The sequence below is a fragment of the Dipodomys merriami genome, unplaced genomic scaffold, assembly GCF_024711535.1.
Source record: "Dipodomys merriami isolate MVZ:Mamm:240054 unplaced genomic scaffold, mDipMer1.0.p SCAF_137, whole genome shotgun sequence".
NCBI lineage: Eukaryota > Metazoa > Chordata > Mammalia > Rodentia > Heteromyidae > Dipodomys > Dipodomys merriami.
The window spans coordinates 155,180-177,031 of NW_027202682.1; the positions used below are offsets into that span (position 1 = coordinate 155,180).

Below are 21,852 nucleotides of genomic sequence, written 5' to 3' on the forward strand. Positions count from 1 at the left end.
GGAAGGCTTTCTGCAGCCCTGTCCCTTATCAGGTTCTAGGTGTTGCAGGAGGTAAAGGTCTGCCCACTTGTCACATGCCAAGTTTCATACCTGTGTCCTCTATCTGTGTCCTCCCAGACTACCCTCCAATACACAGGGCGTCCAGTTTCCGTCAGTCAGTCATACTTCATAAAGGGATGAGTCCCCTGTGAGCAGCAGCAGGAGACAAGTAGGAATCCGACAGCCCACCTATGGCATGGGCCACACAATGCCCCAGGATGTTCGCCCTAAGGCTGCATCTCCTCCCACAAAGACCCTCTGGCTGTCCAGTGGACATTGTCCACAGGCCTATCTCCGGCCTCCTCTTCCTTCTAAAGGAAAGGGTTGCAGTGTAGCCCCCACCCTCAACCCACAGCACCAACCCTGTGGTCTGTACTAACGGGATAAATAGCTGAGACGTGGGGCATGAGCCAAGTGGGGCACTAAGGACCAAACACATCTGGCTCAGTTAAGGGTGTTTTCTAGGAGTGCCCTGGCATATGGTCAGGTCCTGTGAACTGCCTCATGTAGAAGACAGAGAGACCCTAGCATAGCTGACAGAGGCAGCCCATTAGGTCTATTTATTCCTATACAATATAAACCCACACACAGGAGCAACTGTACAACTTGAAGTCACAGCTAGCGCCAAACAACAGAAATGTTTAAACTACAAAAGATGAGTTGTATTCAGCAAATATAGAATAATTTTAGGCTGTGTTGAATGTTTTGTCAGACTATTTACAGCTCCAGGACTAGGGTTCAGATCTCTCCAGCCTCCTTCTCCTCTGACTTCTGAGAAGTTGTCTTCCCATTGGAGCTCTCCAGCCTCCAGTCAGAATACCCTCGCTCACTCCGTCCGCACTCCCAGGACTTCTCTCTCGATGTGCGCTCCCTGGAGAACCTGGGAAAGGGGAACCAGAGGCTAAGAGGAGGCTGCTGTCCCCCTCTGGATGGCTACTCAGGAAGCAACACCAGGCTAGTCAGTCATGCCACCACTACAGCCTAGGGCTACCCGCCTACCACTTGGAATGTTAGGCAGCCACAGAAAAATGACCTTTACAAAGATTTTTAATAAGAAAAACAGAAAAGGAGAATGCAACAAAATTATGGGTGTAGAACATAAAACACTAGGTAAAACTACAATGGGGAAAAAAAAAAGGCCAAAATGAACAACAGCCTGGTCAGAACACAAAGCCTTGGACAGGATGGTCTGTACACCAGGGGAATCCTGGTTCAGTGCAACACCACCCAGAGGGACAGGCAGGAGCTGCTCATACCTTCCTCTCGTCTCAAGCCCTGCGTCCCACAGTTGCTTGGACAGGGTCCCCACAAACTGTGTGGCCACTAGATGTGGCTAAAGGACCCACTGAGAGTCTCACAACACCCTGGGAACACAAAGAGCTCACTCCTGGCTGCAGGTACTGAGTCAGAGTAGTTACTTGTATTTTGCACTCATGTCCCTGGAAGCCCGGCGGTGTCCCCGGCTGTGGCTCTGGGAACGGCTGCGATGACGTCGGTGGCTGTCTCGGGACCGAGACCGGGAAGATTTGCGCCGTTCTCTCGAGGTAGATCTTGACCGTCTCCGACGTCGATCCCGATCTCGGGAGCGTGACCTGAGATAAATCAGAAAGTGCTGGGGGCCAAGCTCGCTCCATGAGAGACAAACCCCACTAGGTTAACCTTCAGGCTCCTTTTCTGTCCACAGCATCACTATTATGTTTCTCCTTCCTCTTAAAAATGTACACAATGTTTGTAATTGTCCCATGGATTAATCTGACTGTTCCTCTGAATGATGTCTTCTAAAGAAGGATCCAGGTACTTCTAGTCAGCCTGCAGGCCTTTGAAAACTTCCTTTTCAAAATGAATTGGGGCCTAGAGATAATTTTTACTATGCTGAGCCCCAACCAGCATGTCCTTCTCAAGTCAGCCCAGATAGAAGTCATAAAGTGGTAAACATCACGTATTAAGAAAAATACTGGGGGCTGGGAAGGTGGCTCAGTGGTAGAGTGCTTGCCTTGCATGCATAAGGCCCTGGGTTCGATTCCTCAGCACAACATAAGCAGAAAAAAAAAAAAAAAGCTGGAAGTGGCTCTGTGGCTCAAGTGGTAGAGTGCTAGCCTTGAGCTGAAGGCCAGCACCCAGGCCCAGAGTTCAGGCCCACAACCGGAACCCCCCCCTAAAAAAAAAAAAAAGAAAAAGAAAAAGAAAAATGTTGCTGGGCACTGGTGGCTCATGCCTCAGGAGGCTGAGATCTGAAGATCATGGTTCAAAGCCAGCCCAGTCAGGAAAGTCCATGAGACTCTTACCTCCAATAAACAAACCACCAGAAAACCTGAAGTGGCATTGAGACTCAAGTGGTAGAGTGCTCACCTTGAGCTGAAGATCTGAGGGACAGGGCCCAAGCAGAGTTCAAACACCATGACTGACAAGAAAAATGTTACAGGGCACTGGTGGTTCATACTTGTAATCCTGGCTATTCAGGAAGCTGAGATCTGAGGATTACAGTTTGAAGCCAGCTGGGGCAGAAAAGTTTGAGACTTTTTTTTTTTTTTTTTTTGGTCATTTGCCGGGACTTGAACTCTGGGTTTGGGCGCTGTCTCTGCACTCTTCAGCTCAAGGCCAGTGCTCTACTACTTAAGCCACAGCACCACTTCCAGTTTTCTAGTGGTTTATTGGAGATAAGAGTCTCACTGACTTTCCTGCCTGGGCTGGCTTTGAACTGTGATCCTCAGATCTCAGCCTCCTGAATAGCTAGGATTACAGGCGTGAGCCACTGGCACCCGGCTATTGAGACTCTTTATCTCTAAGCAACAAAAAAGACACAAATGGTATAGCTTCAGTTGTAGAGTGCCAGTCATGAGCAAAAAACTAAGTAAGGGACAGCAGCCAGGCCCTGAATTCAAGCCCCAGTAGGGGTACCCAAAAAAAGCAAACCACAACAAGTGCTTTCAGAAATAAGACATTCAACTAAGCATTGTGATGGATCTAGAAACCTACCTCCTGCGATCTCTGGTTCTTGAGCCAGACCTAAAAAAGGAAAAAAAGACGAATGACATCCCTAAAGCATTCTAATTCACTGCCAACGCAGGGGTGGGGTCCTAAACGTAAGGTGGAGATTTAATACTTTCTTAGGCATCTGAAATTGAATATGGACAAAGCTAAATTTTACCCTTTACGGGGCTCCTCCATTCTCCCTGCTCCAGTAAGTGGCAATCACAGGCCAGAAATGGCAAAGGTAGCTTCCTTCCTCATTCACACTTCACATGGTCAACAAGCAAATACCATGCTTTACCCCAGATGCCCATCTGCCCCTTGCTTGATTCACACTGCCACCAACTTCATCTGAATCCCTCCCACCCTCAGAGATATTGCTGCTCCACCGGCAAGGGGCCGGGCGCCGGTAGCTCATGCCTGTAATCTTACTCAGGAGGCTGATATCTAAGGATCGTGGTTCTAAGCCAGCCCACGAGTGAGCCAGTCTATCGTGTTGTGGCTCAAGTGGTAGAGCACTCGCCTTGAGCTGAAGAGCTCAGGTAAAGCGCCCAAGCCCAGAGTTGAAGTCCTTCAACTGACCAAAAAAAAAAAAAAAAAAAAAAAAGAGTGGCAAGGCATCCTGAATCCAAACCCCAGCCCTCACATATAGCTGTTCAGTACTCCCAAATCACAAAGTGCCACGCCGACCCCAGTAGAGTCTGCTTAGCATGGGAAACCATCTATCAGACCATGATAGGGGCCTCGAGACCTATCTCCAAGTTTTGGGACTTCACCGAAGTCTACCTCAGAGAATGGGGCTTTACAGAAACCTATCTCCAAGTTTTGGGACTTCACCGAAGTCTACCTCAGAGAATAGGGCTTCTAAGAGGCCTACTCCTGGGAAAAGGCTGGCAAAACCCCTGGAAAAGATGTGTTTCTGCCTATCTTTTCCTCATAAGAGTGCCTATTAATCTTTTACTGCTTCTACTGCTCTTTGTACTTACTCATTGTCAACGTTCCCTTATTCAAAGCTCTTTCTTAAGAGTGTTGACGACTCCAATATCTGATGAGTGTCTTAAAAATATGACTAACTCACCAGAGTTAAGTGCTACCCTGAAACCCCTCTTATGGAGGCTAGTAGACAAGTTATAAGTAAATATAAAAGTATTGGGGGTTTCACAAAGTCACTCCAGCAGAAGGAATTGTAAGAAATTTACAAGAAGCTGTAGGTGCAGCTAGAACAGAAAGAATGTATGGCAATTGCTGAGATAACTACTTAGGAGAAAGAACTTCCTGTCACTCTCTTTCATTTGTCAAAAGACTTGCTAAATCTAAGTCTCCTTGGTGCTTACAATTAAAGAAGGAACAGGAAAGATCTTAATGGGACAGTTAAGGCCTCTATAGAATAAAGTAGTGGTTAATTGGTGACAATCATCGAAACCAATTGTATTTCTTAAAAATAGAGGTAAAGCCGGAAACAAGTGCCTATCAGGCGACCAGCTGGTGACGGCCCAAGAATGAAGCCCTGCAGCAAGATTATGTAACCTTTTGCCCTTTCTTATGGAGACTTTTTGCTATAAAAGTTTGTTATTCTCTGCATTAAATCGCACTCAGCACTCAGCATCCACTCCTAATGTGTGTGAGTTGTCTGTTTGCCATCTACCCGTCCTATTCCAGGTTCCTCCCCTAGGTATCCTCCGTCATCCCGACAGAACCCGGTCCGCGGCAACAAAGTAAATAAATACCACAGCCCATACAAAGCCCTTTCCTGATGGGGGCTTAAGACAGCAACCTGGGTCAGGCGCTGGTGGCTCACGCCTGTAAACCCTAGCTACTCAGGAGGCTGAGATCTGAGGATCATGGTTCAAAGCCAGCCTGGGCAGGAAAGTCTGTGAGACCTTAACTCCAATTAACCACCAGAAAAGTGGTGCTGTGGCTGAAAGTGGTAGAACGCTAGCCTTAAGCAAACTAAACTGCTCAGGGACAGTGTACCAGCCCTGAGATCAAGCCCCATGACTGACAAAACAAAAAATACCCAAAAAAACCCCCAGCACCTTGGCTGCTGGAAGATCAGTTTCCCTATGTGCCTAGCCGTCAAAGGAGCTGGTTCTTAAGGGGAGGAGGAACCTCTCTTTCAGGCAGGCACATGCTATATTTCACTGGACTGAATATATTCCTGCACTCCTTCAAGTAATACAGCAGTACACGGAGCAGAAGCTGACTGAGGCCGGAGGACGACTGTGGCCACTGGCCACCTATGCTCACCTCCTGCTCAGCCGTTCCTCTCGTTCTCTCTCCTCTCTCCTCCTCAAGCGATCCTGGTTTCTTTTTTCTTGCTTTTCAGCCACAGTTTTCTAAAGGAATTAAAAAAACGAGCAAATAAAAATGAGACAAGCCGGCCAACACAGGTTCACACCTATAATCCTAGCTACTAGGAAGCTGAGATCTGAGGACCACGGTTCAAAGTCTGCCCGGTCAGCAAAGTCCGTGAGGCTCTTACCTCCTATTAACCACCAGAAAACCAGAATTGATTCTGTGGCTCAAATTGGTAAAGTGCTCTCCTTGAGCACTTGAGCAGAAAAAGCTCAGGGTCAGCACTCAGGGCATGAGTTCAAGCCCAAAAGCTGACACAGACACACAGACACACACGAGAAACGAGAAACCTGACTGGTCCTGAGGCTTAAACTTAGGGACTGTGCTCTGTCCCTGAATATTTTTGCTCTCTAGCATTCTACCACTGAAGCCACAGCACTACTTCCTGATTTTTACTGTTTTTTTTTGTTTGTTTTTTTGTTGGTTACAGGGCTTGAACTCTGGACCTGGGCGCTGTCGCTCAGCTCTTCAGCTTAAGGTGAGTGCTCTACCGCCTGAGGCACCATGCCACTTTCAGTTTTCTAGTGGTTTATTGGAGCTAAGTATCACGGACTTTCCTGCCCAGGCTGGCTTTGAACCACGAACTCAGATCTCAGCCTCCTGAGTAGCTAGGATTACATGTATGGGCCACCAGCGCCCGGCTAAGATATTCTCTCACTCTCTCTCTCTTTTTTTTACAGGACATGGAGCCTGAACTTGGCCTGGGCGCTGTCCCTCAGCTCTTCAGCTCAAAGATAGCACTATACCACTTGAGCAACAGCAACACTTACCACTGAGCCACCTTCCCAGCCCTCTCTTTTTTTCTTTTGTGCAGGTCTTGGGGCTTAAACTCAGGGACTAAACACTGTCCCTGAGTTTTTTTCGTGCTTAAAGCTAGCACTCTACCACTTGAAGTACAGCTCTACATCCAGTTTTTTGGTGGTTAATTGGAGATAATGTCTGGGGACTGGGAAAGTGGCTCAGTGGTAAGTGCTTGCCTTGCATGCATGAGGTCCTGGGTTGATTCCTCAGCACCATGTAAGCAGAAAAGACCAGAAGTGGTGCTGTGGCTCAAGTGGCAGAGCGTTCACCTTGAGCTGAAGAGTGCAGGGTCAGAGCCCAGGCCCAGAACTAAGGCCCCATGACTGACAGAAAGGAAAAAAAAAATCTCCGGGTGGTGCCCAAGGTGGCTTCAAACCATGATCCCTAGGGATGGGAATGTGGCTCAGTGGTAGAGTGCTTGCCTAGCATGCACGGGTCCAATTCCTCAGTACCATATAAACAAAAAAAAGATGGAAGTAGTGCTGTGGCTCAAAAGCTACAGTGCTAGCCTTGAGCAAAAGCAACTCAAGGGCTCAAACTTAGGGCTTGGACAGTACTGAGGCCCTAAGTTCAAGTCCTAGAACTGGAAAAGAAAACAAAACAAAAAAACAAAGACATGATCCTCAGATCTTAGCCTCCTGAGTAGCCAGGATGATAGGTATGAGCCGCCAGCACCAGAACATAAAGCTCTTATTCAGGCTTCTCCAGAAACGGACTATATTAACATACCCTCAACTGATCAAGCTTCTCTCGGATCTGAATGAATCCCAAATGTAACTTGCCCCCAAAATGGTCTGCTAGACGGCGGTCATTGTCGTGAAGGCCAAGGTAGGCTGAACAGACTTCACAGACACGGAGCTTTTGCTGCTGAAAACTGGATGCAGGCATAGAATTTCTGTATTCTTCCTGGAGAAAGAGATATGAAGGTGACATCCAGAATCCACTATATAGTATCAACATCTTAAATGGAAATAATTTGACAATAAAAGCGAGTTTTCAAAAAACATTGCCTGTGCCTCACACTTGTAATCCTAGCTACTTAGGAGGCTGAGATTTGAGGATTACAGTTTGACCGCAGCCTATGCAGGAAAGTCTGTGAAGACTCATCTCCAATGACACCAAAAAGTTGGAAGTAGAGGTGTGACTTAACTAGTAGAGCACCACCAGTCTTCAGCAACCCAAGTGTGAACTGAAGCCCCAGGACCAGTAACTAAGAATATAAGCAAAAATAAAACAAGCCAGGCACTGGTGGCTCATGCCTGTAATCCTAGCAACTCAAAGGCTGAGGATCTCAGTTCAAAGCCAGCCTGGGCAGGAATGTCTGTGAGATTTATCTCCAATTAACCACCAGAAAACTGGAAGTGGTGTTATGGCTCAAGTGGCAGACCACTTGCCTTGAGCTGAAGAGCACAGAGATAGCGCTCAGGCCCAGAGTTCAAGCCCTTCGACCAACAACAAAAAAGTAATAATAAATAAAAACAAATAAAAACCCCAACCAACTAGACAAGTCAGAAGTGGTGGTGCCACCATGCCTGTAATCCCAGCCCTTTGGAGGGGAAGCAAGAGTGTCTTGAGGGCTGGGAGTGGTAGAGTGCTTGCCTAGCATGCATGAAGCCCTAGGCTCAATTCCTCAGTCCCACTTACACAGAAAAATCTGGAAGTGGTGCTGTGGCTCAAGTGGTACAGTGTTAGCCTTCAGCAAAAGACGTTCAAGGACAGTGCCCAGGCCCTGAGTTCAAGCCCCAGGAGTGGCAATGAAACAGGTCTACACCAGCCAGGTACATACATGCATGCAAACATACATATCATCTCCCTTTTCTCCAGCCCATCTTTCCACCCCTATTGTTTTACTCAACTCAGTTTGTGTGTGGGGTTAGGTGGTTTTAGCTAAGGGGTTTTGTAGGATCATCCCATTCTACCTAGAGACTACCCCCAAGGAAGTCATTCATACCCTCATAACCCCATCTCTGGTACATTTGCCTTCATGAAATTAATACATGGAAAAGAAGGGATAACAAGTACTCTGTAAATTGTTAGAGTGATGGATATGGGTTATTATATACTTTCCCAGATCTGTAGAATATGCATCAACCCAACCTAAACTGGCCTTTAAATTGAAATCATATGTCAACACAGGTCCACTGATGGTACCCTACTTTACTCTATGGGAGATGTTGATAACATGGGAGGGAGGCTGGTAGGGAAATCTCTGTCTTGCTCTTATCATTGAACTCACAATTGTTATAATCCGTTATCAGTGCCCCATCTTTCTACTCTGCTACTTTAGCCTCCTTCCGGAGTGCCAAGATAACCAACAGCAGCCACTATACCAAGCCACTAACATTTCTCTTTCCTAAGACACTTTTCCACCAACCTCAGCTTCTTTTTTCTTTGCACGAACTTTCTCAACTTCCATAAGAATCTTCTGGGATTCGTCCACATTTCCTTCAGCTCCTAGCTGTTCAGCTTTAGCAAGGAGTTTTCCTATTTCTTCATTCAATTCATGTACCTTTTCTGCCTGAGGGGAAGAGAGATTCAAATAAGCAGAAACCAAGTTTTTTGTTTTGCCAGTCCTGGGGCTTGAACTCAGGGCCTGGGCACTGTCCCTGAGCTTCTTTTGCTCAAAGCTAGCACTCTACCACTTGAGCAACGGCACCACTTCCAGATTTTTCTGTTGCGTGTGGTAACTGAGAAATTGAACCTAGGAGCCTCATGCGTGGAGGTAAGCACTCTACCACTTAAGCCACCTTTCCAGCCTCAGAAACCAAGTTTTGAATGCAAGGGAAGTAACTTTTTCTCTCAACACATTCCTGAGGCTCAAACTCAAGGCCATGGAGCTCTTGGGCTGGCTTCAAAACATGATCCTTCATTTACGCCTCTGATAAGCCAATGCTCTGTTCAACATATTTCTTTCCCTAACACTGAAAATAAACCAAACATCTTAAGACCCACAGATAATCACATGTGCATTTTAAATATCATGAGTTTTCTATCACTTGCAGAAATCTGAGAGCTAATGTTTAGAGCCAGCCCCAACTCTTTATCTTAAGAAATTAACCAGCAAAAAAGCTGTTAGTACCGGGCATTGGTAGCTCACACCTGTAATCCTAGCTAGTGAGGAGGTTGAAATCTGAAGACTGCAGTTTGAAGCCAGCCTGGCCAAGAGAGACTCTTATCTCCAACTAACCACTAGAAAAGTAGTGCTGTAGCTCAAAATGGTAAAGTGCTAGGCTTGAGTGAAGGAGCTCAGGGACAACACCCAAGCCAAGTTCAACCCCTACTGGCTCATGCCTATAATCCTAGCTACACAGGAGGATGAGGTCTGAGGATGGCGGTTCAAAGCCAGTCTGGGCAGGAAAAGTCCGTAAGTCCGTGAGACTTTTTCCTTGGTCAGTCGCAGGGCGTGAACCTTTAGCCTGGGTGCTGTCCCTCAAGCTCTTCAGCTCAAGGTGAACACTTTACCGCTTGAGCCACAGCACTACTTCAGGTTTTCTAGTGGTTTATTGGAGTTAAGTCTCACGGACTTTCCTGCCAGGCTGGCTTTGAACTGTGATCCTCAACTCTCAGCTCTCAGCCTCCTGAGTGGCTAGGATTACAGGTATGAGCCACTGGCACCTGGCAAATGACTCCTTCCTTCCTTCCAGACATACCTTTGCCGAAACTTCTGCACTGATTTCCTCCTGTGTTTCCGCCAGTCGTTTCTTGGCAAGCTCAGTCCTCCTGTCACACTCTGCAATGAAGGACTCCAAATGATCCATTGCCTAGCTCAGGGGAAAGAGAGAGCGATTACTATTTATACAATCTCAGAATCAATTTCTTTTTTGTCAGTCATGGGGCTTGAACTCTGGATCTGGGCACTGTCCCTGGGTTCTTCAGCTCAGGGATAGTGCTCTACCACTTTAAGCCATAGCACCACTTCTGGTTTTCTGGAGGTTAATTGGAGATAAGAGTCTCACAGACTTACCTACCCAGGCTGGCTTTGAACCACAATCCTCAGATCTCAACCTCCTGAGTAGTTAGTTAGGCTTATGGGCATGAGCCACGGGCACCAAATGTTACTTTTCTTTTTACCTTTCTGTTGTGGGGCTTGAACTCAGGGGCTTGGACTAGCACTCTACCACTTTGAGCCATAGTACCACTTCTGAACTTGTAAACTCAAAGCTAGTACCCTACCACTTGAACCACAGCTCCACTTCTGGCATTTTTGCTGGTTACTTGGAGATAAAAAGTCTCATGGAATTTTCTGCCCAGGCTGGTTTAAAACTGATATCCTCAGAACTCAATCTCTTGAATAGCTAGGACTGCAGGTGTGAGGCAGCAATGTGTGGCTCAAAATAGCTTTAATTTCAAAACAACTTCTATCCTCAATAATCTTACCAAAAAACCTCAAGGAGAATGAACACATTGGCCATACTCAGTTCTCTGGGGACAGAAAAGGTTGAACAAGGGCCAGTGTTAAAAGGCTGTATGAAATGCATTCAGTCTTTGTAAGCCACAGAACGTTATTCCCTCATGTTGAGGGCAAAGTAGCCTCTTTCACCTAAAATATGATAAAATAGGCCATATGCCGATGGTTTGGGCTTGTAATCCTGATTATACACAAAGCTAGCTATCATTTGAAAATTAAAGTGTGGAGCCAGCTCAGGCAAACAAATCCAGGAGGGTCTTTGATTCTTTTTCCCAGCAAAAAGCTGGAAGTGGAGCTGTAGCTCAAGGGGGAGTGACCAGCCATGAATTTTTGAAAAAGCTGAGCACAGGGCCCAAAGTCAAGCCCAGTATAAGCATAAAAATAAACAAATTTAGAGAATAGATAAAAAGACACAAACAATTACAACAACTAAGGAGTGATGATCTGTGTCCTGTCCATAGAGGGTTAGTTGTCAGAAGGTATACCAGAGGGCTGTAATCTTAGCTATACAAGAGGAGGCAAAAAGTTACCAAGACCGGGAGCTGGGAAGGTGGCTCAGTGGTAGAGTGCTTGCCTTGCATGCCTGAGGCCCTGGGTTCAACTCCTCAGCACCACATAAGCAGAAAAAGGTAGAAGTGGCGCTGTGGCTCAGGTGGTAGAGCGCTAGCCTTTAGCTGAAGAGCTGAGGGACAGTGCCAAGGCTGAGTTCAGGCCCCATGACCGACAAAAAAAAAAAAAAAAAAAGTTACCAAAACCATCTCAACAAAAAATATGGACATGCTAGTGTACATCTGTAATTAGTTATGCGGCTAAGAAAATCAGTCTGGAGGCTGGCCATGGGTAAACATGAGAAATCCATCTTTTCTTTTTACTTGAGACCAGGACTCAAACACTGTATCCGAGGCTTGGCTAGAACTCTGCTACGTGAGCCATGCCTCCAAACATGTGAAATCAACCTTACCTGAAATACAATGGCAGGAAAGTCCCTGAGACTCATCTCCAACAAACTACTCAGAAAAAGCCAGAAGAAGTGCTGTAGGTCAAGAGGTAGAGCTTAGCCTTGAGCACAAAGAGGCTTAGGGACAGTACCCAGGCCATGAGTTCAAGACCCAGACAGGCAAAAAAAAAGAAAGAAAGAAAGAAAAAAAAAGGCAGAAAGGGAAGGATAGGGATATGGCTCTATCAAGAAAAACATGATGATAACTGTAAGGTCCGCTCCTGGATAGCTAGCAGACTCTACCCTCCTCGCAGCAAAGTCTCCACCCCGTACCTGCATTACCTAGGCAACTGGGACACCTGGAAGAGGTCACATCTGCATCCGCTGAGGTCACATCTAAACTATATGTGGCCACACCTTTCTCCGCCCATACCCTAGATAAGGCCTAGCCCAGGCCCAGATGCTCTCTCTCTGCTCTTTTCCCCTGCTCTCTCTTTCCCAGGCCTTCCCCACCACGTGGAGGACCAAGATGGTCTGGTGTCAGCTGGAACGATGAATTAACCTATCCCTTACCTGAATATCACGTGCATGGTGCTGTTCTTACTCGGCCACCTCTTTTTAAAAATCAAACAATGAACCACGTTTGAACCCTAGTACAGTCAAAAGCAAAGCAAAATGAAACAAAAAAGATGGCAGTCCAGGGGCTGGGAAGATGGCTCAGTGGTAGAGCGCTTGCCTTGCATGCCTGAGGCCCTGGGTTCGATTCCTCAGCACCACATAAGCAAAAAGAAAAAAGCCAGAAGTGGTGCTGTGGCTCAAGTGGTAGAGCGCTAGCCTTGAGCTGAAGAGCTGAGGGACAGCGCTCAGGCCCAGAGTTCAGGCCCCACGACTGGACCAAAAAAAAAAAAAAAAAAAAAGTTGTAAGGGGAGCTGTGGCTTAAATGGTAGAGTACTAGCCTTGAGCAAAAAAGCTCAGGAATAGGGCCCAAGACCAGCACGAAGAAAAAGAAAAACGGACCAGCATAAGGAAAAAGAAAAACAAACAAAAGATTGGTCACAAGGCTGAAGTAGCATAGCATGTGCCTAGCAAGTACAAGGTCCAGCATTCAAGCCCTGATACTACCAAAATAGTGAAGTGGGGCACCTGAGATTTGATGATCCTGTTTCAAAACCAGAGGGGCAGTCAAATCCAAGACACTTTTTTCTCCAATTAAGCGGCAAAAATCTGGAAGTGGAAGTGTAGCTCAAGTGGTAGAATATTTCTTGAGCAAAAAAAAAAAAGCTAAGACATAGGGCACAGTCCCTGAGTTTGGACCCAACCACTGGTATATGAGACAAGCACGCACACGCACATCAAAAAAGGGAAAAATAAAATTCAGGGTAGTAATACGTTGACAGACACAAAGAGATGCTATTTGTCACAGTCTAGTACTCAGCTTGAGTGATAGGATTACAAGTTGCCATTTTATTACTGTTCTTTATTACATTATTCTTGATAGTTCACTCTTAGATTCTTTACAATAAGGATAAACATACACCAAATAATAACTTACGTCCAATTCAAAAAACAGGTCTCTTTCTTTACTTGCAATCTCATAGTCTGCACGGAGGGCCAAATCATGGATTTTGGTACATTCTCCTAAATCCATCCGCTGTGGGAAACAAAAAGTTTACACAATTTAAACAAAAAGTTTAACCAATTTATGGTTTACTAAAATTCCAATCAGGGGCTGGGAAGGTGGCTCAGTGGTAGAGCGCTTGCCTTGCATGCCTGAGTCCCTGAGTTCGATTCCTCAGCACCACATAAGCAAAAAGCCAGAAGTGGCACTGTGGCTCAAGTGGTAGAGCGCTAGCCTTGAGCTTAAGAGCTGAGGGACAGCGCCCAGGCCCAGAGTTCAGGCCCATGACCAGACCCCCCAAAAATAAATAAAATAAAATAAAATTCTGATCAAACAGTCCAGGAATAGAGCACACATCAGGATTCTGAGGCAGAATCTTCGTAATTTCCAGACCAGTCTGGCTTATATAGACTCTGCCAGTGGCTCACACCTGTAATCCTAGCTACTCAGGAGGCTAGGATCTGAGGATCAAGGTTCTAAGCCAGCCCAGGCAAGAAAGTCAATGAGACTCTTATCTCCAATAAACCACCAGAAAACCATAGTGGCGCTGTGGCTCAAGCGGTAAAGCACTCGCCTTGAGCTGAAGAGCTCATAGACAGTATCCAAACCCAGAGTTCAAGCCCAACAACTGAAAAATCAAAACAAACGAAAAACGTAGTCAGGTTTTGGCAGTCACAACACAGAACTTAACACTTGGCTTTCCGTATAGCTCGTTGTATATTTAAATAAACACGGGGGGGGGGGGGGGGCTGGAAAGGTGGCTCAGTGGTAGAGCGCTTGCCTTGCATGCCTGAGGCCTTGGGTTCGATTCCTCAGCACCACATAAGCAAAAAGAAAAAAGCCGGAAGTGGCACTGTGTCTCAAGCGGTAGAGCACTAGCCTTGAGCTGAAGAGCTGAGCTGAGGGACAGCGCCTAGGCCCAGAGTTCAGGCCCCACGACCGGACCCCCCCAAAAAAATAAAAAAATAAATAAATAAAATAAATAAAATAAACAGAAAGCTGGGAAGGTGGCTCAGTGGTAGTGCTTGCCTTGCATGCTGAGGCCCTGGGTTCAATTCCTCAGCACCACATAAAACATAAAAAGCCAGAAGTGGCGCTGTGGTTCAAGTGGCAGAGCACTTGCCTTGAGCTGAAAAGCTCAGGGACAGTGCCCAGGCCCAAGTTCAAGCCCCACAATCAACCAAAAATAAATAAATAGCAGAATAGGTGGCTGATTCAGAACCCAAATAAATGCTCTAGCTATCTCTTTGCCTGATGAATACCCCTGGACAAAAAATAAATGGACAATAAACCCACTGACTGACTATTCTGTGTGTGCGTCCCAGCCCAAAGTGTAGAACAATTTACTACAATCTCTTCCTCTTTTATTTTCTGAGACATGGTCTCACAGCCCCTACTAGCCTTGAACCTTCGATCCTTCGGCCTCTACATCCCTAGTGCTGGTATTACAGTGGTGCACAACCAGGTCCAGATTTGAAGTGTTATTGGTGTGTGTTTGTGTGAACATGTGTGTACACACATACATGCACATGTGGGGTGGGAAAGTGGATTAGTGGTAGAGTGCCTTGCATGCATGGCATGAGGCCCTGGGTTTCACAACTCAGCACCACCTAAGCAGAAAAAGCTGGAAGTGGTGCTGTTGCTCCAGTGTAGAGTGCTAGCCTTGAGCTGAAGAGCTGAGGGACAGTGCCCAGGCCCTAAGACCAACCCAAAACAAACAAAAACATGCACTTGTGTAAACCAGTCCTGGGGCTTGTGATAGGGCCGGGTGGTGTCCCTCAAGCTCTTCAGGTCAAGAAAGGTGAGCAGCCGGGTGCTAGTGGCTCACGCCTGTAATCCTAGCTACTCAGGAGGCTGAGATCTGAGGATCTCGGTTCAAAGCCAGCCCGGGCAGGAGAGACCGTGAGACTCCTATCTCCAATAAACCACCAGAAAACCGGAAGTGGCGCTGTAGTAGCTCAAGTGGTAGAGCACTCGCCTTGAGCTGAAGAGCTGAGGGACAGGGCCCAGGCCCAGAGTTCAAGCCCCCACGACCAACAAAAAAAAAAAAAAAAAAAAAGAAAGGTGAGCAGCAGGGCGCCAGTGGCTCACAACTGTAATCCTATTTACTCAGGAGGCTGAGATCTGAGGATCGAATTTCAAAGCTAGCCCATGCCTGGAAGTCCAAGAGATTCTTATCTCCAATAAATGACTCAGAAAACCGAAAGTGTTGTGGCTCAAGTGGTAGAGCCGCTAGCCTTGAGCTGAAGAGCTGAGGGAAAGCACCAAGGCCCAGAGTTCAAGCCCCATGACCAACCCCCCCCCCCAAAAAGCATTCTACCACTGGAGCCACAGTGCCACTTCCAGCTTTTTTTTTTTTTTTTTTTTTTGGGTCCGGTCGTGGGGCCTGAACTCTGGGCCTGGGCGCTGTCCCTCAGCTCTTCAGCTCAAGGCTAGCGCTCTACCACTATGAGCCACAGCGCCACTTCCGGCTTTTTTCTTTTTGCTTATGTGGTGCTGAGGAATCGAATCCAGGGCCTCGAGCATGCAAGGCAAGCGCTCTACCACTGAGCCACCTTCCCAGCCCCGACTTCCAGCTTTTTGAAGATAAATGTCTCATGGACTTTCCTGCCTAGGTTGGCTTCAAACCACAATCCTCAGAACTCAGGCTCCTGATTAGCTAGGATTATATAGGTATAAATCATCAGCACCTGTCTGGAGTGTTAATGTCAAAATATTATTATTACTATTTTGCCTGTCTGGGAGTTCGAACTCTGGGCCTGGGCACTGTCCCTCAGATCTTCTGCTCAAGGCTAGTACTCTATACCACTTGAGCCACAGTGCCACTCCGGCTTTTTCTATTTATGTGATAGTGAGGAATCAAACCCAGGGCCTCAAGCAAGTGAGGCAAGCACTCTACCACTGAGATACCTTCCCAGCCCCAATGTCAAAATACTGAGTCCAAGCATTCTTATGCTCTGGTTGGCTAAACAATACAACAGCGAATATACTGAGATTCACAGTATCAGTCAAAAAGGTGCATGTCGGGCTGGGAAGGTGGCTCAGTGGTAGTGCCTGCCTTGCATTCATGAGGCCCTGGGTTCGATTCCTCAGCACCACATAAGCAGAAATAGCAGAAGTGGCGCTGTGGCTCAAGTGGTAGAGCACTAGCCTTGAGCTGAAGAGCTGAGGGACCGTGCTCAGGCCCAGAGTTCAGGACCCACAACGGACCCCCCCCCCCCCCCCAAAAAAGGTGCATGTCAAGTCACACACAGCTGTAATCTTAGCTACTGAGTAGTAGGCTGAGACCTGGAGGATCAAGGTTTGAATCTACCTGGGGCAGAAAAATCCGCCAGGTGCCTCTAACTGACCAGCAAAAAGCTGGCTGGAGGTATGGAGGTAGAGCACCAGCCATGAGCAAACAAGCCAAAGGGGTATAAAGGCTGAGTTCAAGCCCAAAACTATCCCCCTGCTCCCCCCTCCCTAACAAAGGTAGGAGCCCGACCTGTATTCCTACCTACTCAGGAAGCTGAGATTTGAGGATCATGGTTCAAAAGCCAGTCCAGGCAGTAAAGTGTGTGAAACTCTTATCTCCAATAAACTACCAAAAAAGGCAGAAACACAAATGTGGTCCAAGAGGTAGAACAGTAGCCTTGAGCCAAGAAAAAAAGCTCAAGGACAGGCCCTCAGTTCCAACCCCACAACTGTCAGGCGCGCGCGCACGCACACACGCACACACACACGCACGCACACACGCACACACACACACACACGCGACACAAAAGCAGGAATTCTAATAACCTTAAGCTTAAACTACTACTGTGCTCAAAAAACTTCTGCATTATGATAAACATCATTAACATTAGAGGCAAATTAGAGAAGCTTCAGAAGTGCTTGTTCAGCAGTCTATTATCTATCTGAATTCCCAATCCACATCCTAAAACCATTAGCAACCCCAAAACTTATTTCCCACATTTACCAAGTATTTTCTTCATATGCAAATAGATCTCCTGGTTTCCTCCTCCCTTCTAGCGTTTTCTCTTCCTCTACCCTAAAAACCACTTGCCTACATACACAAGCAACTGAGTTCACTCTAGTATTACCACAATAGAAAACAACAACAAAAGCCGGGCGCCGGTGGCTCACGCCTGTAATCCTAGCTACTCAGGAGGCTGAGATCTGAGGATCGCGGTTCAAAGCCAGCCCGGGCAGGAGAGACCATGAGAAACCACTAGAAAACCAGAAGTGGCGCTGTGGCTCAAGTGGTAGAGCGCTAGCCTTGAGCTGAAGAGCTGAGGGACAGCGCCCAGGCCCAGAGTTCAGGCCCCACAACCGGACCCCCCCCCCAAAAAAAAAAAAAATCCCCAAGCCTATGCTGAGTTGAGTATTTACCCAATTACAACGATTAGAGAGATATTATCCAGTCCATGGCTCCTTACTTACTTACTCCCATAGCTTTACTCATACCAATCCAGATACAGTAACAGCAATCCTGCTGCTCCTCTGATCTCTCTTTCCACCCCGTAGCATACTACATCTCTGAACTTAACAGTTGTTTATTTTTTCATTATTCAGAGTTCTTATCAAAGGTCCCAGAGACACCTTTTTTCACCAGTCTACCTAAAATAGTTCACTGGTCTGACGTGGCAGATCAGTCTGAAATCCCAGCTACTTGGGAAGGCAGAGGTTGGGAAATTAATGGTTCCAAGGCCAGCCCCGACAAAAGGTTAGCTAGACTTTTATCTCAACAAACAAGCTGGGAATAGTAGTTCACACCTGTAATCACGGTTCTTTGGGAGGTATAGACAGGGGGATTAAAGTCCTCCATGCTAGCACACACATAAATGAGACCCTACCTGAAAAACAACAACAACAACTAAGGGCCAGGTACGCATCTACTCAGGTGGCTGAGGCAAAGAACAGTAATTTGAGGTTAACTCAATGAAGTCTGTGAAACTATCTCCAAACACCCAACAAAGCTGGGCAATGGTAGCTCATGCTGGTTAAGATCTGAGGCCTATGGTTTGAAGACAACCAGGGCAGGAAAATTCATGAGACACTTATCTTCAATTCCTCAACAAGGAGGCAGAAGTGGAGCTGTGGTTCACCGGTATAGCACTAACCTTGAGCAAAAACTAAGAGCCAGTAATCAGGTCCTTAGTTTAAGCCTGAGTTCCAGCATTAAAAAAAGGAATGTGGCTGGAATGTGGCTTAGTGGTACAGTGCTTGCTTGCCTAGCATGCATGAAGCCCTAGGCTTAAATCCTCAGTATCACATGAGCAGACAAAGCCTGCAGTGGCAATGTGGCTCAACTGGTAGAGTGCTAGCCTTGAGCAAATGAAGCTCAGGGACAATGCCCAGACTCTAAGTTCAAGGACCAGGACTGGCCTGGAGGGGGTGGTGGTGAGGGGAGGAGGAATAGAGCTCCTTGTTGGGGAAGGGGGGGGGGGGGGGGGAAGAGGCCCAGTGCTTGGCTAGGTGAAAAATCTAGCATACAATAACCTGAAATTAAACAAACCACCTAAATCTACAAAGGCTGAGGTAAAGTATACTTTTCACTACATCAGGAGACCTGTACTACTTCATTGGAACAATCTCACTATAAATTACTACCAACCAGATAGCTTTACAGAGCTTTATGAATGAAAAAAAATGTTCTATAACATAAAATTATATCAAACAAACTCAATCTTTAGAAATGTACCAACTAGGGCTGGGAAGGTGGCTCAGTGGTAGAGCGCATGCCTTGCATGCCAGAGGCCCTGGGTTCGATTCCTCAGCACCACATAAGCAAAAAGAAAAAAGCCGGAAGTGGCGCTGTGGCTCAAGTGGTAGAGCACTAGCCTTGAGCTGAAGAGCTGAGGGACAGTGCCCAGGCCCAGAGTTCAGGCCCCATGACCGGACCCAAAAAAAAAAAAAAGAAAAGAAAGAAAGAAATGTACCAACTATTCTATACACCGAGTATCCCAAGAGATCCCCAAACATCCTTACCGTCCCAGCCAGGATGTCATGGGGGCAGCAGTCCAGAAGGTGACTCTTGCAGACTCGGTCATCTGTAAACTTGACCCTCTGTCTGGTTTCGTCTCCTGAAATTCATTTATGGTTTTAAATAAGACAGTATTACAATGTTAACCAAATTAGAGTGTCTGGCACAAAAATTCACCTGGATGATTTGTTGACTATCACTTCTTCTCCCCATCATATACTGAAAAGCTGATCTAAAGATAATTTACAACTGCAGTGGAACACAGTTTTTAAAAATAGTACGTTTATCAAGAAGAATCACACTTAATGAGATCTGACTCCATCACTGTGCCAAACAAGTCGAGTCAGAAGTAAAAGGCTGAGCACCAAAAGGCCATTAGTCAAAATGCACATGTAGGGACTGATATACTAAAACCCATGTAATCACAGTGCTATGAATCACCACTGATGACCTATAGCTGGCAATTTCCACCAACAAAAGCTATTTTCTGTTAAGGACAAATGCACGGGCAATGTCTTGCTCAAAATTACACAAAGAAAAAAAGCCTTAAAATTCTATCACTGACTGTTAATTCATTTTTCCTACAGTCCTTTCATCCCCGCCCTTAAAAAAGTTGGCACCTGGGAGTCACTTTTTACAAGACAATACCAAAAAAAAAAAAAAAAAAAGGCAAAAAAAGAACTAGGTTAGTCAATACACACTGTGAGCTCCAACACATACTGTACCCATCTGCATTCTTCAAGAACTCAGCTGCAGAATTTTATGCCCGCTGTTGAAAAGTTTTAAAGGAAAAGTTTTCTTGCCCACACCTGCAGTAAGGAAGTCAGGGGGAATGATACATAAAAGTAAAGGCAAAGTGGTATGTGACAAATTTTAAAGCTAATCTGTGTATAGGACACAGAGCTGTGTAATAGTCAAGGAGGGATATATTTCAGGACTCGCAAGCATCCAGGATTAATGTAGTGTCTTTTAATTGAAAATGTTTTTTTTTTTCTTTCTAAACTACACTTTTAAAGTTACTTGTGAAAAAAGCAAACACTTTTTTGTTATAACAGCTTAGAAATTGGTTGTGACTCACGGCTCGATGAACATGAGGCTTTTCTGCAACTCCCTTGCAGATTGATGTAGGCAGGCAAAGATACACTGAACCTTTATAAATAAAATAGAGGGGCCACAATTGTTCAGTTTGTATGAAATAAAAATATGGGAAGCAATTCAAAAGCAACTCATATACAAAGAAAGCTAAAAGCACTTATTCACCTATGAAATAAAGTGCAAAGAATCTGCACAGCCCTGCAAATGTGCCAGTGTGAAATTACAACTCCATTACTTCGGTAGGAAAGAAAACACAAACCACGGCAGGTATAGGGTTTTCCAAGGGTGCAATGGCTTTCTCCTGAGAGGCCATCGCGATCTTGCGTTCCTCCCTACGGTAACCTACCTAACCGCTGCTGTGTGGCTGGGGGCCGGGGCGGGGGCTGCAAGAGTGAACACTCGCGGGAGCCCTCGCGAGAGCAGGTCAGCGCGCGGCTCCCAGCCGGGGAACGCGCGCGCCCGGACGTCGAGGCCCGCGGCCCCCTCGGGCGGGGCTTCTTCCCCGAGGACGCCGGGGGAGTTCCGCCGCCCGACGGCGGCCGCCCGGGCCGCTCCCGGCCCTTCACCGCCTCCCCGCGCGCGGAGGAGCGCGGCGCCGGCCGGGAGCAGGTCGCAGGAGCCACGCGGCCGGCGTGGCCTCCGGGAGGGGGCCCGCCAGGGCGCCGCGGCCGCGGAGCCCCGCAAGGCGGACCCGCTCACACAAAGGCCCGGCGCCCGCGGGCGGCGGGCGCGGGAGGGCAGCGGCGTCGGCGCAGGCGCACTCGGGCGCGGCCCCCGCCGCAGGCCGCCCGGCGGCCTCGTCCCACTCCCGCCCTCAGCCCCGCGCCTGGCCGGCCGCCCCCACTCACCGTCCCGCGCCGTGCCCATGAGCTGGTCGAGGAGGGCTCTCATCTGCGCCTGGGCGGACATGGTGGCCGGCGGGAACGGCCACAACAGCTTCTCTCAGGTGGGCGACCGCAGCAGCGACGACGAGAGCCTGGTGGCGTCGGCCCCGAGCCCGCACGGCCTTTTCGCCGTGGAGGGTGCCGGGAGGAAGTGCGTGGCGCGGGCGCGGCGCCTGCCGGGAAATGTAGTTCGGGGTGGGGCGCTGGCGGGCCGAGGGGCGGAGCTAAAACCCCAGTCCTGGTGACAAGAAAAGCCTTCAACTTTTTCTTGCTAGCCATGAAATTACCCCGACTTGCGTGTTTGCTTTGTCTTTAAAACAAAAATCATCTGAGGAGGCTTGGGGTTTTCTTGGAGGGAGACGTCTTCTCAATTCCAGCTCCTAATGGAAAAAGTATGCGGAGAGCCGAAGTTGCCTCTGCCACTGGAATCTGGAAAGATAAAATGTGGGCTTTTGTGACTTACTTGTTCCAGCCCAACTCACTGGGACCCACAGCTGATTCTGAATATGTATGTTTCTGGCTTTTGTTTCTATAAATTGTAGCGCTGCTGCGGAAAGGCAGAGAGAGATTGAGAAGGTTTCTTTTCCCAATTTTGGCTAAAACTGTAAAAACATTCTCCCCCCCACCCCCGCTTTTATATTTTATGCCTTCTTTTTCTGGTGAAGGCAAGGGACAGGACCTTGAACCAGGGCTTTTTTGCCAGGGGCACCAATAACAAAATGAGGGTGCTAACTGTGCCTCTCATGACTTTGCAAGAGCAAATGAAATTAAATTAGATC

The 21,852-nt window shown here is 47.3% G+C and overlaps 1 protein-coding gene across 5 annotated transcripts; it reads right to left on the reverse strand.

Annotated features, from left to right (window-relative positions):
• Nucleotides 1-573: 573 nt before the first annotated feature.
• Nucleotides 574-21,262, reverse strand: LOC138825335 (putative RNA-binding protein Luc7-like 1). 5 transcript variants are annotated; one of them, XM_070019746.1, is made up of 11 exons: nt 21,038-21,262; nt 20,173-20,243; nt 19,100-19,194; nt 13,064-13,162; nt 9,816-9,926; nt 8,540-8,683; nt 6,895-7,071; nt 5,257-5,345; nt 3,016-3,045; nt 1,458-1,631; nt 574-919 (listed from the first exon to the last, which is right to left on the reverse strand). In XM_070019746.1, the coding sequence occupies exons 4-11, from the start codon at nt 13,157-13,159 to the stop codon at nt 778-780; spliced, it is 963 nt and encodes a 320-aa protein (XP_069875847.1). In that variant the 5' UTR covers nt 13,160-13,162; nt 19,100-19,194; nt 20,173-20,243; nt 21,038-21,262; the 3' UTR covers nt 574-777. The 5 variants fall into 5 exon arrangements, with proteins under 5 accessions (XP_069875847.1, XP_069875846.1, XP_069875844.1 ...); XM_070019745.1 differs by having other exon boundaries at nt 19,272-20,243; nt 21,038-21,065; XM_070019743.1 differs by lacking the exon at nt 20,173-20,243 and having other exon boundaries at nt 21,038-21,196.
• Between the last annotated feature and the right edge of the window lie 590 nt (nt 21,263-21,852).